We start from the raw sequence: 13,930 nt of genomic DNA, 5'->3' as shown, positions 1-13,930 counted from the left end.
AATCTGCAAAAAGGAGGAAATCTAATTTGCAGAGCTTCTATCATGCTCAGTTGCTTGATGGCAAGGTTGCAGGTTTGATCCCTGTATGGGACAGCTGCCTGTTCCTGCATTGCAGAGGGTTGATCCTCAGGGTCCCTTCAAACCCGACAATTATACCATTCTATGATTCTGTTAAAAAAACATCTGGAGCATACTAGGTTGGGCAAGGCTGCTGTAACAAGTAGCTGTTCCCCTGCTCTAAACCACGCAGGCAAGGACCCAGAATGCCTGCCTTTCACACAAGAAGAAATGTAGGCTTAAAATTTGAATTCTCCCTGCAGGGAAACTGTGGCTTTTTTTGTTTTTGCTTTTTTATGGCATTCCCAGGGCAAGACTTAACATGTATACCATTTCCAAGGAAGGTCTCCTCATGCTGTACGGAGACAATCTTATCCTCCCGAAACAGGTTTTTGAAGTGTTGAGCATTTGACTTTTGATTTCTGGGGCTCTTCCCGGAGGCTTCCATTTGTGATGGATTCGTTCCCTCGTGGAGAGGTCGGGGCCTTGCACTGTAGATTAAGAAAGGGTTCTTGAGGATAGTCCTGCGTGACAAATCTAAGCCAGTTTCACTGCTGCCGTTCCCCTACCTCAGGGGGGAACCTTAAGAATTCATAAGCGCCACTTACTTCTTGTGTGAAGACCAGCAATGACTTTGCAATATAAAATTAATTCATTCTGCCTTGTTGTTTCCAACCCCTGCCTTCTTCTCTTATAGCCCAGTCACTGAAGGAGTTTGCCCGGTTATTGATTGCGGTAGAAGAGGAGAGAAGACGCCTGGTAAGTCTGTTCCTTCAGTGTTTTTCTTCTCCTGGAAAAGCTCCTGTTTTTCATTCATGTTTATGGAAATCTCAGCACGCAAGAATCTGGGTGGTTGTTGTTGTTGTTGTTTTCACTGCTTCCTGACAAACCCCAGATGAAGGCATTATTGGGAGTTCTGCACATTTTGCAACATTGACCTTAGCATGCCTTCTACCATAGTGGGTGCCCTTGAATGCCAAAGTGCGGTCTGTTCATCCCAGATGCATACAGGAGATGGTTGTTGAGCTGTTGTTTAGGACATGGTCCGTGACGCAACAAACTTGCAAAAGCAAGCAGGCCTAGGTTTGGTTTGAGCCTGGACAGAACATCACTCGCTTCCTCTGGGGAAGGCAGGGTTAGAAATGCACACAATAAAATATCGAACTGAAGAAAACTTGCTTTACAACAGCCACTTCATTAATATTCTACTAGAGTATGAAGGTATCTGGAAAGGTAGGCTTTGGGGAAAGTTGCGCCCTAAACACTAAATACAAAATGAAACAAAATGTACATTTCAAGACTTAAATTCAAGTTCTCTTTCAAATTCCAGACTTTTAGATTTCTTTTCTGAAATGATGCTCAGCTGCAGCTTAGGGTGCAGAACTATGTAGCTGCTTGCCTTCTTACAAAATGGCTCAGTTGGTTAGCACCTGGAGCAGATAAGGCCAAGGTTGCAGGTTTGATCCCCGTATGGGACAGCTACATATTCCTGCATTGCAAGGGATTGGACTAGATGAAACTCAGGGCCCCTTCCAACTCTACAGTTCTATGATTCTGAGATTCTTCCTCCTGGTGCTAGTGCCACTGCCTGCACCGGGAATTTGTGTGCCTAGTGTCCCGTCTTCAGACCACATACATTTGATCCTGTTTTTTAGACTTCAACCATAAGTGTGCATCCTTGCTGAAGATTACTTCTGGGAAAGGGAATGGGTGACAGGTGATGTGCCAGATTCTCAACCTAACTTTTCCAAGCGGCTTCCTAATCAGTCTCTTAATCTTAAGCCAAGAAAGAGTATTCTCTATAAGACTGAATAACAATATACGAATCAAGACTTTGAGATTAGACCACTGAAGAAGCTCGGAAAACTATCTTGGGAGTGTGCTACCTGCAAGCCCCAGTAAAAGGGCCCCACTGGGGGTGAACAGTGTCTCTTGATTACTTGGACTGCCAGGGCGAAACAGGTGCAAAACGTTGGCACCCTGTCTACAACTTCATTAACATCTACAGTATCTACAATTCCACTAGCATCTCTCGGTATTGTGAATAACACCGAACTTACCTTTTGTTGGTATCTTCATGAACTTATCTAAAAGACTGAGTTAAGCATTTGAAAAATCTATTGAAACCAGACATTATAAGTTCATCTTAGGTTGGGTAGGTTCAGTATCAGCGACAGTGACTGACAACTCTTGAGGCTTTCAGGCAGGGATTTATCCTAGCGCTTATGTGAGGATACTGGGGATTGAATCTGGAACCTTTGGCATGCAAAGCACTTGCTCTAATACTCAGTTTCAGCTCTTCCCTAGTGAACCACATCTCTTTCAGCTGCTGCCGCCACCACTGTCATCATATTCCTCTGTTGGGTTGTCAGCGGAGGGACATTTTATTTATCACACTTTTATCCCACTCTTCCCCCAAAGTGCTGATGGCAGCATGCCAAATTCTCCTTCTGCCACCCAGCTTTATTCTTGAAATAGCAGCTGGACCAAGCTCTTAGTGGTTCAGACTAGCACCCTTCCATAGGGCAGATTTGGCCCAAGGGCCTCCAGTTGCTAACTTGACATGTATGCATCATAGCTAAAAGGTAAAGGTAAAGGACCCCTAGACAGTTAAGTCTAGTCAAAGGTGACTGTGTGGTTGTGGCACTCATCTCGCTTTTAGGCAGAGGGAGCTGGCGTTTGTCCACAGACAGCTTTCCGGGTCATGTGGCCAGCATGACTAAACCACTTCTGGTGCAACGGAACACTGTGGCAGAAACCGGAGTGCACGGAAACGCTGTTTACCTTTCTGCCACAGCGGTACTTGCACTGGAATGCTGTCGAACTGCTAGGTTTGGCAGGAGCTGGGACTGAGCAACGGGAACTCACTGCATTGCGGGGATTCGAACCGCCGACCTTCAGATTTGCAAGCTCAAGAGGCTCAGTGGTTTAGACCACAGCACCACCCATGTCCCTATGCATCATAACTAGTTGTGTGATAAAGGTTTCTTTTGTTCAAGCATCCCACTTATAGTACTAAAACCTGGCAGGCGCTGGTCACCATTCCTCTGTTGCTTCTGAAGTCTATTACAAGCTAAAGTTTAACAGGAAAGCTTTCAAACAAGGGAGTAATTATTTTCAAAGTCCAGGAAGAACATTAAAGTCTGCAAGCTATATACATATATAGTGAACTATCAGACTCCTTAAATATCCAGCATTCTTTCAGCTCATAGTTTTCCTTTTACGGTAATGGCATTGAGACGTGAAATTTTAAATGGGGAATCTATTAACCTTAGCGAGGTGCTTGCAGTGACCTTTTAAGTGAGAGCACATTTTAACTTTGACTTGTATGAAGAAAATATAATAAAAAGTCTTATCTCCAATATAAAGCCATCGGAACACCAAAGCAAAAGTTCAGATCGTCCACTCCGCCCACCCCCCAACTTCTTTGCCAAGGATGCTTGTTAGCTTGCAGGGAAGGAAAAATGCAAACTGCGCTTCTTGCGATGGTGATGACTGTTAGCTCAGCATTCTCCTGTGAAATCCAGGATGTATTTTTCACAATTCGCCCACTTTTTATGCTTCAGTCCTGTGAGCCAGGTTGGACTGCAAGTCCAAAAGTTACCTGGTAAGCTTTGTGAAAATTGGAAATCGCATCTCTGTACCCTGACACCCTAACAACTGTACAACGCTGGCTCTCTGTTGTATGTGTCAGAGATGTATAATGAATTTAGGTCTGGATACAATTCTTCAGGGACGCGGGTGGTGCTGTGGGTTAAACCACAGAGCCTAGGACTTGCTGATCAGAAGGTCGGTGGTTCGAATCCCCGCGACAGGGTGAGCTCCCATTGCTTGGTCCCAGCTCCTGCCAATCTAGCAGTTCGAAAGCACGTCAAAGTGCAAGTAGATAAATAGGTACTGCTCCGGTGGGAAGGTAAACGGCGTTTCCGTACGCTGTTCTGGTTTGCCAGAAGCGGCTTAGTCATGCTGGCCACATGACCTGGAAGCTGTACGCCAGCTCCCTTGGCCAATAAAGCAAGATGAGCGCTGCAACCCCAGAGTCGGCCACGACTGGACCCAATGGTCAGGGGTCCCTTTACCTTTACCTTACAATTCTTCAACACCATGCAAGCAGTCATTTGACTTAAAAACAGTGGTTCTCCCAATATCTGTTGCCCGCGGCTAATGGGACAAAAGATCTGGAGAGCAGCAGGTTGGTAAAAGTGGATCCAAGTTGTTTTCAAATTCTCTGCATGTTGAGATAGGCCTCGTTTTAAAAACTGGGAAGCCTTCAAACATGCAGCTCCCTCCCTCCCTTCTGTCTGAAATGGCAAAGGACTGCGCCATGTGGTTTGGGGGCATGCTAAATAGCTGTAGACAGCAGATCATGGTACCATCCTTGGATATATTAGGGTTTGTTTTTCAGTTTTCATATAGAAGTACAGGGGCATGCTGGGTGCCTCTAATTTGTGTATAAGAGTTGGTGTCTTGCGTGAAACATTGCCATGCGAGCCACCTTAATGCTCTCTTGGAAAAGTGGATGGATGTTTTTGCCGGCGGAGCGGACTGCTATTGTAGCATTAGATTTAGATGAGTAATTTTTGTGCGCATTCAGGAGAGCACTCGTGATAGATGGAGATGCCTCTTTAATGCTCCCATCGTAGTCATCCACAGCCAGAAATAAAGAATACCTCACAGTCCGTTTTTTACTAGCCAATGAAAAATGGCTTTCAAAACAAACTTGGTTGCCCAGGAGTTTTTGTCTAGAACACTGCAGAGTAGGAGAAGAGAGAACCATGTATCTTTTTATATTTCTGAAACCGAGAGCTACACAAAACACTGTTGTTCTTACTTACAGAAGATTAATAGAGCTGGAGCTGCCACACTTCACTTTTCTTCACTATCTGTAGAGTTTCGTTTTCCTTCTTTTTAGAGCAACACGTTTTCTGGTGCTGCTGTGTCCCTGCCTATCTGATGATCCTGTTCCCCTGCTTGGTCTGGTGATCCTCTGTATAGATTTCAAGGCTCTTCTTGAAGATGCACAAAGTAATTTATCTTGGAGAGCAGCTTATAAATAGTTCTTCCTTTTTTCTCTCATCAGCCTTCCGTTTATCTGAAGCTCAAGGAAGATGAAAAGCATTAAGATGAGGGTGGGGAAGGCCAGAATAAGCCCTTGGGGACATATCTACATATATATAGATGGATTGAATCAAGATTGTTTAATAGTCATTCTCTTTCTCTAGAGAACTCTTAAATGTTGGTGGAGAGGGAAGACTTCTTAGCATCCTCTCCAAACTACTGTTGCCATAATTCCGCAGAAAGGTGGGTTATAAACATTTTAAATTAAAAACAAACGGACACCAATTTGGGAAGCAGCTAGCAGGGCAGCAGAGCAGAGGCAGGCAGGAAAATGAACCCCAGTTTCTTTGCCATGGCCAAGCCTGCTGTCCAGAGGTTTTCTTCTCTTCTCTCCATCTCTACCTCACTCTGACTTATGACAGAAGTCACTAGTTCATGCATTTTGTGTCAAGCTCGTATTCCTCCCTTCATTTACAGTATTTTTCCGTGTATAAGACAATGCTTTTTGCTTAGCAAAAATTGGGTGTCGTCTTATACACGGATAGTGAATGCAGAGAGGGGACATGAGATTAATGGCAGCAGCAAGCAGGAGATTGGGCGGGTGATTGGTGGCTGCGGCAAGGCCTGCTGGCGATTGGCTGTGGCTGCGGCAATTGGGCAGGTGATTGGCGGCTGTGGTGAGACGAGCAGGCGATTGGCGGCTGCGGCAAGTGGGTGGGTGGGCTGTTGGTGGCAGTGAGCGGGCAGACAATTGGTGGCTGCGGTGAGATGTGCGATCGGCAGTGGCTGTGGCAAGCGATCAGCAGTGGCAGGCAGGCGGGTGAGCGAATGGCGGAAGTGACCTCCTGTACCCCCACAAAAAAGCTAAACAACTTAATTTCTTAATTTTGGGTTTAAAAAAATAGGGGTCATCTTATACATGGAAAAATACAGTACTTGAATTGCATTTCTAAACTCACCTGTCAAGGTGGCAAAGGATGGAAAACAACCTCAGAATTAGTTACGTAGAACAAATGAGGCGGGAGCAAATGTGATCTTAAAAGCAGCGGGACTCAGTCCATCCTTAATCAAAGCTTTGATGTGCTTGGTGGAAGAAAACTGGAGTAGGAGCTGATGCAAAGCTCTCTAGGAAGTGCATTCCATTATATGGCCGTCATAACTGCTTAGATCTTGACTATCTAAAGCCTTGGTGAGTTTACTCCGCTATTAAGGTTGTTTCTAGATGGGTATTATCCTCAGGTTGATGTCCCAGAAAGGAGAAAGCACACTGTACACATTTGCAAAGATAGTGTCCTTGCCAGGCTGCAATAGAGGAATTTCCTTCTTTCCTTTCCTCCCTTACTCAGAAGCTTAGTTACAGATAGGTAGCCGTGTTGGTCTGCCATAGTCAAAATAAAAAAATTCCTTCTAGTAGCACCTTAAAGACCAACTAAGTTAGTTATTGGTATGAGCTTTCGTGTGCATGCACACTTCTTCAGATACACTGATACAGAAGTTGCCAGATCCTTCTATATAGTGAGAAGGTCCGGAGGGGTATTACTCAGAAGGGTGGTGGGAATGGGAGATTGGCAGATAGCTGAGATGAGCCTGTTGACGACTCTTAACGACTGCAATACATTATACATGACTAAGCCATTTTTCACCTTCTCACCCCTTGCCTTTTCCTGTAAGACCTATTGCAGTCCTTCTGAGTAATACCCCTCCCCACCTTCTCACTATATAGAAGGATCTGGCAACTTCTGTTTCAGTGTATCTGAAGAAGTGTGCATGCACACGAAAGCTCATACCAAGAACTAACTTAGTTGGTCTTTAAGGTGCTACTAGAAGGAATTTTTTTATTTTGTCAGAAGCTTAGGCCATGCATGTTGCACCTGGAGCAAGGCTTTCTAGTGCAAAAGCCTGAACTGCCCAGAGATCACTGTGGGACTGTTTTGTTTTATTTATGGGATTTTTAATCTACTGTTCGCATTGAGGCCCTGAGCGGTTTCCGAACAATACAAAAAAATAAATAAATACAGGTTGTGCAAAAAAGTGCAAATTAAAATCGAGTGCGGTTTCAATTTGAAACCAGGTGCCATAGATAGGATTGGACGCTAGGTGTGCCATATCTCCTGCTCTGCCCAGTATGTAGTGAGCATTAGAACAGACCTCCTCAATCTCAGCCCTCCAGATGTTTTTGGCCTACAACTCCCATGATCCCTAGCTAGCAGGACCATTGGTCAAGGATGATGGGAATTGTAGTTTCAAAACATCTGGAGGGCCGAGGTTGAGGAAGCCTGCATTAGAACATTAAAACAGCAGATCTGCTCCCAAGAAAAAGACACATGTGCAGCTAAATCTGTGTAGTGTTTGCTGGATGGAAGCAAGCAGTGCTTTTTTCTGGGGGGACGCAGGGGTATGCATATCCCTAAACATTTTGTGAATCTAATGGGAGAAGAAACTAAATTCTTCTCTAGCACTCTGAATCATCAGTTCTGTTGCTATCCCCAAAATGATGATTTTCTTGGGTCGAAATGAGAGTACCCCTAAACATTTTTATAGAAAAAAAGCACTGGTAGCAAGTGTGTGGAGATGGTAGATTCGAAGACAATGTGCTCAGTTTTAAGGTGCTTTCATATGAGGGCTTAATGTTGTTAAAAGGTAAATGTAAAGGGACCCCTGACCATTAGGTCCAGTCGTGGCCGACTCTGGGGTTGTGGCACTCATCTCACTTTATTGGCCGAGGGAGCCGGCGTACAGCTTCTGGGTCATGTGGCCAGCATGACTAAGCCGCTTCTGGCGAACCAGAGCAGCGCACGGAAACGCCGTTTACCTTCCTGCTGGAGCGGTACCTATTTATCTTCTTGCACTTCATGCTTTCGAACTGCTAGGTTGGCAGGAACAGGGACCGAGCAACGGGAGCTCACCCCGTCGCGGGCATTTGAACCACCCACCTTCTGATCGGCAAGCCCTAGGCTCTATCCATTGAGTTGCTGGCAGTAAGGTGCTACCTTAAAAAAAATAAATGGATTTTTCCTGGAAAGGGCAAGCCTAGATTAAATGGGTAAGGGTACGGTAGGTGGGTGGGTAGAGAATACAGCCTGGCATTTTGATGCCATTGCAGGGGGTTGGAACGAGATGGCCCTTAGAGTCCCTTCCAACTCTCCAATTCTATGAGGACACTACAAAAAAAGAAAGAAAGAAACCCTGCATGCATGAAGAATATCTATCTCATCACAGTAAACGCCTGTTTGGAAGCATCCACAATGGACCCCAGCTAAATAGGAAAGCACGTCCTTGCAGACTTTACCGGGAGATGCCAGGAATTGACTCTGGGACCTTCTGCATGGGAAGGAGATGGTCTCCTGCAGAACAATGGACCTTTCCTACATGAAGGTGATGACTGATTTCATGCAGCTCTGGGTAATATAGCCAAATAGTGGCATGTATGTTGAGCAGTGAACTGACCCTCATCCCCTTTCTAGTTGGGTAGGGTGGAATTTAGAGAACATCTGTGTTGCCACATTCTTCCATGCTGCCTTTGTTTCTGTTTATTGCGTTTCATGATTAGCAGCAGGCTAAAGAGATCTGATAGCCAATTTCATGTGTTCTTAATCCAAGAGATTGAAATCCAGATCAGAGCTGCTGTTGACTCGATGGGAACAAGAATAGGCTTTGTTTGAGGCACCCTTTGGGGAGCTGTTGGGTTTTTTCCTTCTCTTCTCCCTGGTGCTTGTGCAGGAATTGACTGGCTTATCCTGGGGTCATGGTAGAAAGTGAACCAGGTATGCTAGCGTCATACGATACGCTTAAGTGTTTGGCTGCTCTTTCTCCGAGAGCAAATTGCTCTAAAACTCTTCCCGTCTAAGAAGCTTTTATTTTTAACCACTGTTTTAACAGTGACACGAAACATTCCATTCCAAGCTGAACTGTGAGTTCCGTTTCAGGATGAAGATTATTGGAGCCAGAAATGCACAGATCATGGGAACTTGGGGGGTTGGTCACACGTAGTGGTGCTGTGCTTTGGTTTCAAGACTCGGGAGGTTTCTGCGTCCAATTCAGAGCAAATGAACAACCAGGAGGAGCTTTCTAGCAAAACAAGCTTCCCTCTCCCTTCCCTTTGTGTACGTCAAGAGAGTATGTGGTTTTCACAGGCATGTAGACGGGGCAAATCAGGAAGGAGAGTGTGCCTCCTCCACAAGAGGACCGGAGGTTGGCAACACGAGAACGGGGCCTTCTCTGCAGTGGCTCCCCGTCTGTGGAATGCTTTCCCCAGAGAAGTTCGGCTGGCACCTTCATTATACACCTTTAGGCGCCAGGCAAATACGTTACTCTTCAACCAGGCCTTGGGCTGATTGACATCTTACGCCCCTTTTAAGTGTGTTTGTTGTAGGAGGGGGAGTTATTTGTTTGTGTTCCCCTCTTCATTTTTTATCATGTATTTTGTGTTTTTATATACTATATTTTTATGCTGTGAACAGCCCTGAGATCTCTGGTTGAAGTGTGGTATACAAATTTAATAAATAATAAAATAAAATAAATGTTTTGCCAGGGCATCTGAAGTGCCAGCTATTTCCACTGCCTTTCCCCCTACACCGCAATTAATAACTTGGGCCTCCTCAGTGGCGTAGCGTGGGTTGTCAGCACCCGGGGCAAGGCAAGTAATTTGCGCCCCCAACCCGAGGATTTGCGCCCCCTAACCCTAACCCCCAGATGTTGTGCCCGGTGCAGCCGGCCCCCCCTGCACCCCCACGCTACGCCACTGGGCCTCCTTATGGCTAGCATAGCGGGAGGCAAATGCAGTAGTGGGGAACACCTGGAATGTTGAGCCAGGCAGGCTCCCGTTCAAACCCTTGTTTCTTTAGGTAAAGGAAAAGGGACCCCTGACCATTAGGTCCAGTCGTGGACGACTCTGGGATTGCGGCGCTCATCTCGCTTTATTAGCCGAGGGAGCTGGCGTACAGCTTCCGGGTCATGTGGCCAGCATGACTAAGCTGCTTCTGGCGAACCAGAGCAGCACACGGAAACGCCATTTACCTTCCCGCATTGCATTTTGACGTGCTTTCAAACTGCTAGGTTGGCAGGAGCAGGGACTGAGCAACAGGAGCTCACCCCATCATGGGGATTCGAACCGCCGGCCTTCTGATCGGCAAGTCCTAGGCTCTGTGGTTTAACCCACAGCGCCACCCACTCCCCTATAAAACTTTTGCCATGACTTGGATTCAAACCGAGGTTGCTGCGGCCACAACACAGAGTACTAAGCACTATATGAATTTGAACACCTCAAATACCCCCTTGTGGTTGTGGAAGGCCCCAGATTTAAATTAACACAGATTGTGTAGTGTTGCTGTGCCCTTCCACCATTTGTTTTCTGTTTTTCCTCTGTCGGCATTACCCTGATTTTCAGCCCTATCACTCAAGAAGCTTTTGATGTAGATCTCTTGTATTTTTGCCAACTCCCGTGTAGGTTTAAAAAAAGCCCCCTCTGTCTCCTTTGTTTCTGACCACTGAGATGCTATGATTTAATCCAACCCGTTACAAAGAGAGCACAACAGAACGCAACCAGCCAGGAAACTTTGATCTGCAGTCTGAAATGTGTGCATTCGTTTTGCTGCGTGGAACCCCTCACAACCCTCTGCCGGCAAAGATATTGCAAATCGGGTCCTCCCTTAAAGAGGGCATGTATTGTGATGAGACCTGGAAAACTGACACCCTGTGTTGTAGGTAGGTACATTTGGACAGCCACAACACCCGATTGGTAGGTTCCTCGAAGCTGGGTGCAATCTGGCCAATGGGACGCAGTCCAAACGGTTCGAGGGACCTATTTATGCCCACGCATGTGACCCAGAGCTTCCTCTTTTGGCACATGCATTCGGAACACCCGCCCACCTCTCCCTACTTTTAGGGCTTTGCGCTTGACCTTGCTATGCCGTCGTGTGTCATCTGTCGTTGGGACAGGGGCACGACAAGAATTTTCCCCACTTGGCTGATTGGCTGTTGCCATTTGGGTTTCGCCTGCCGCGTAGCAAATCACCACAACTTGTAAGGTTGCGGATAGGCACTGGTTCAGGTGATAGGGATGGGAGAACGCTCTCGCCATCCCTATGTGAAGGGTATTCCATTAAAGGAATCCAGGGACTCGATGGTTTGGTCAACCCTGTGAGGGGATTGTGCCCGTGCCTGAGTCCAGGGGGGCATTTGGGTGGTGGAGATAGCCTGTTCCCAGCTTTTCGCTTATCCAGGTGTTCACCCTTGGCTGACCTATGCTGTTGCCTTGAGTCAGTGCTACCTGCATGGCAGGGAGCTAGTCGAACCAGAGCCTATGCAACCAGTCACTTTCTGTAATCAATAAAGTTGTGGCCTAAATTCTGTCAAAAACCAAAACCAAAATTTGAGCCATGTGTGAATTTATTTGGGGGGGGGGGTCTGGGTCTGAACACGCAAATAGCATTGATTGTAGGGCATAATGCCCTTCAGGGTTTTACTATTTCCACTTCACTTAATAAAACCTTTCGCTGAGGTGGCAGAACACAACACAACTTGCATAGCTTTCAGAACTGCCATGAAATTATTATTATTATTATTTTAAAAAAGGTGCACTACACAGCTTGGTGCGCACACTGTCTCTCTCTCTCTCTCTCTCTTGAAACACATCCTCTGTGGGAACGAGATAGATAATATTACCAGGCTGGGTTCAGCCAAAGTGCAAACTGATTGTAGCATGGGATTTCAAACGGCAAAGCCACTTGCCTTTTCTCATTTATGAAAGCAATCCGTTTCTCGTCCTTTCCCTCGAAGCTGTCTTCTGAAACGATGAGCGCGTCACACCCTGTCGGAAACAAGGCACTTAATTTCCCCCAAAATGTAAGAAGTTGGTGATGCTCAGCACTCATGTTGTGCTTTCAAGTGCTCGTGTAATTTAGCTTATCTGGGCTTCCTCAAACTCGCCCCCCCAGATGTTTTTGGCCTACAACTCCCATGATCCCTAGCTGGCGGGACCAGTGGTCAGGGATAATAGGAATTGTAGTCTCAAAACATCTGGAGGGCCGAGTTTGAGGAAGCCTGGCTTATTCAATAATGGCTACTAGTCACGATGGCTGCATACTACCGACAGGATCAGAGGCAGATTGCTTCTGAATACATAGGGCAGGCATGGCCAAACTTGGCCCTCCAGATGTTTTGGAACTACAACTCCCATCATCCCTAGCTAACATGACCAGTGGTCAGGGATGATGGGAATTGTAGTCCCAAAACATCTGGAGGGCCAAGTTTGGCCATGCCTGAATAGGGGGAAATAGCGGGGGAGGACTGTTGCTTTTGGGTTTATTTATTTTTCTTTATTTCATAAAATTTATACACTGCTTGATTGTGACAACAGCAACAATTCCCCAAAGCTGTTTACCATAGACAACTTTTTGTTGCTGAACTAAATAGGTTGTGTAGACTGGTCCACCAGGGATGCCTTTGATGTTATTAGATCCTGGAAGGTAATTCGGAACTGAAGCTCAACCAACCCAGACATCCTTCTCCATGTGCCCTCTCTGAGGGAGGTGTGAGAGGCGGCAACCAGAGAACAGGCCTTTTTAGTGGTGGCTCCCCACTTATGGAACACTCTCCTAAGTGAGGCCTTCCTGGTACCATCATTGCCTACTTTTAGTGCCAGGCAAAAGCGTTTCTTTTCAGCCAGGATTTTGGCCTTTAACTTGGAGAGTTTTAGATAGCGCTGCCTCCTTTTAGTGCTTTTAGACCATATTTTATATACATGAATGGTTTTTAGCTTTTATTTTGCTTTGTTTTATGCTGGCTTTCATTAAAAGAAGTCACTTTGAGTTTACCTTTTGTAAAAAAGCAACTAATAAGTGCAACAATAGTAAACAGCTCACCTAAGGTCACCCAGCAAATGCATGCAAAGGTGAGAATCCAATTGAGGATTTCTGATTCGTGACTAAGAAACTGCAGGTATCCTGCTAAATGGATCCACTGGCACAAGGATTTCTGTGCTCACTCCTCATTTGCTCTGGAGGGTTGGAATCTTGCTCCTTTTGAAAGAGGGACAATTTGGGGGGGGGGGTCACCTGTCCGTCTATTTAAATTTTATGAAAAAGATAATGAGGTGTTAGAATGAGCCCATCACTTGACTATAAATGTCTTTTTCTCTTAATGCAAGGATGACTCTGAAGTTCCTTTCAAGTCTCCAGGAAGCACAGACTTACTCCCCCACCCCAGTCGTGAGAGATTTGGCACCACAGTGCCAGTGGCATCTTCTAGTAGTAGGAGTTTGATAGTTATATACATATTCTGGCAGAGTCAGGCCACCACATGCAAAATTCTAAAGTGTTACAATGTTAGTGTGGGACTTCTGTATTCCCTTAAAAGTGTGTGTGTGTGTGTGTGTGTGTGTGTGTGTGTGTGTGTGTGTGTAAAACTATATATATGACACCAATTTTCTTCTTCCCCTGCTATGAGTGAAGCTGTGGGCAAAATTTAGGGTTGCTAGGGGCCAGGAAAAACTCATTTAGGAGCCAGATGCAGTCTTTAAGCAACTGCTTGGCCACCCATTCGTATTACAGTGGTACCTCGGGTTAAGTACTTAATTCGTTCCGGAGGTCCGTTCTTAACTTGAAACTGTTCTTAACCTGAAGCACCACTTTAGCTAATGGGGCCTCCTGCTGCCGCCGCACCGCCAGAGCATGATTTCTGTTCTCATCCTGAAGCAAAGTTATTAACCTGAGGTAATATTTCTGGGTTAGCGGAGTCTGTAACCTGAATGTGGGAAAATGATTGCTTGTACATAAGAGCATGAGCAGAGTTTTTATTATTGCAGAGTGTAAAATCA

At 45.8% G+C, this 13,930-nt stretch overlaps 1 protein-coding gene across 1 annotated transcript in view; it reads left to right on the top strand.

Moving 5' to 3' along the window:
- ARHGAP42 (Rho GTPase activating protein 42) overlaps nt 1–13,930 on the top strand; it is a 182,869-nt gene that overhangs the window by 57,857 nt on the left and 111,082 nt on the right. The window contains exon 3 of the mRNA XM_081197641.1: nt 755–816. Within this exon, the coding sequence (XP_081053767.1) occupies nt 755–816 (62 nt within the window). The remainder of the gene's footprint in view (nt 1–754; nt 817–13,930) is intronic.

This window comes from Podarcis bocagei (genome assembly GCF_964188305.1).
Source record: "Podarcis bocagei genome assembly, chromosome: 6".
Classification (NCBI taxonomy): domain Eukaryota; kingdom Metazoa; phylum Chordata; class Lepidosauria; order Squamata; family Lacertidae; genus Podarcis; species Podarcis bocagei.
The sequence above is the reverse complement of the archived record's forward strand: the minus strand, read 5'-3'. Positions and strand labels throughout refer to the sequence as shown.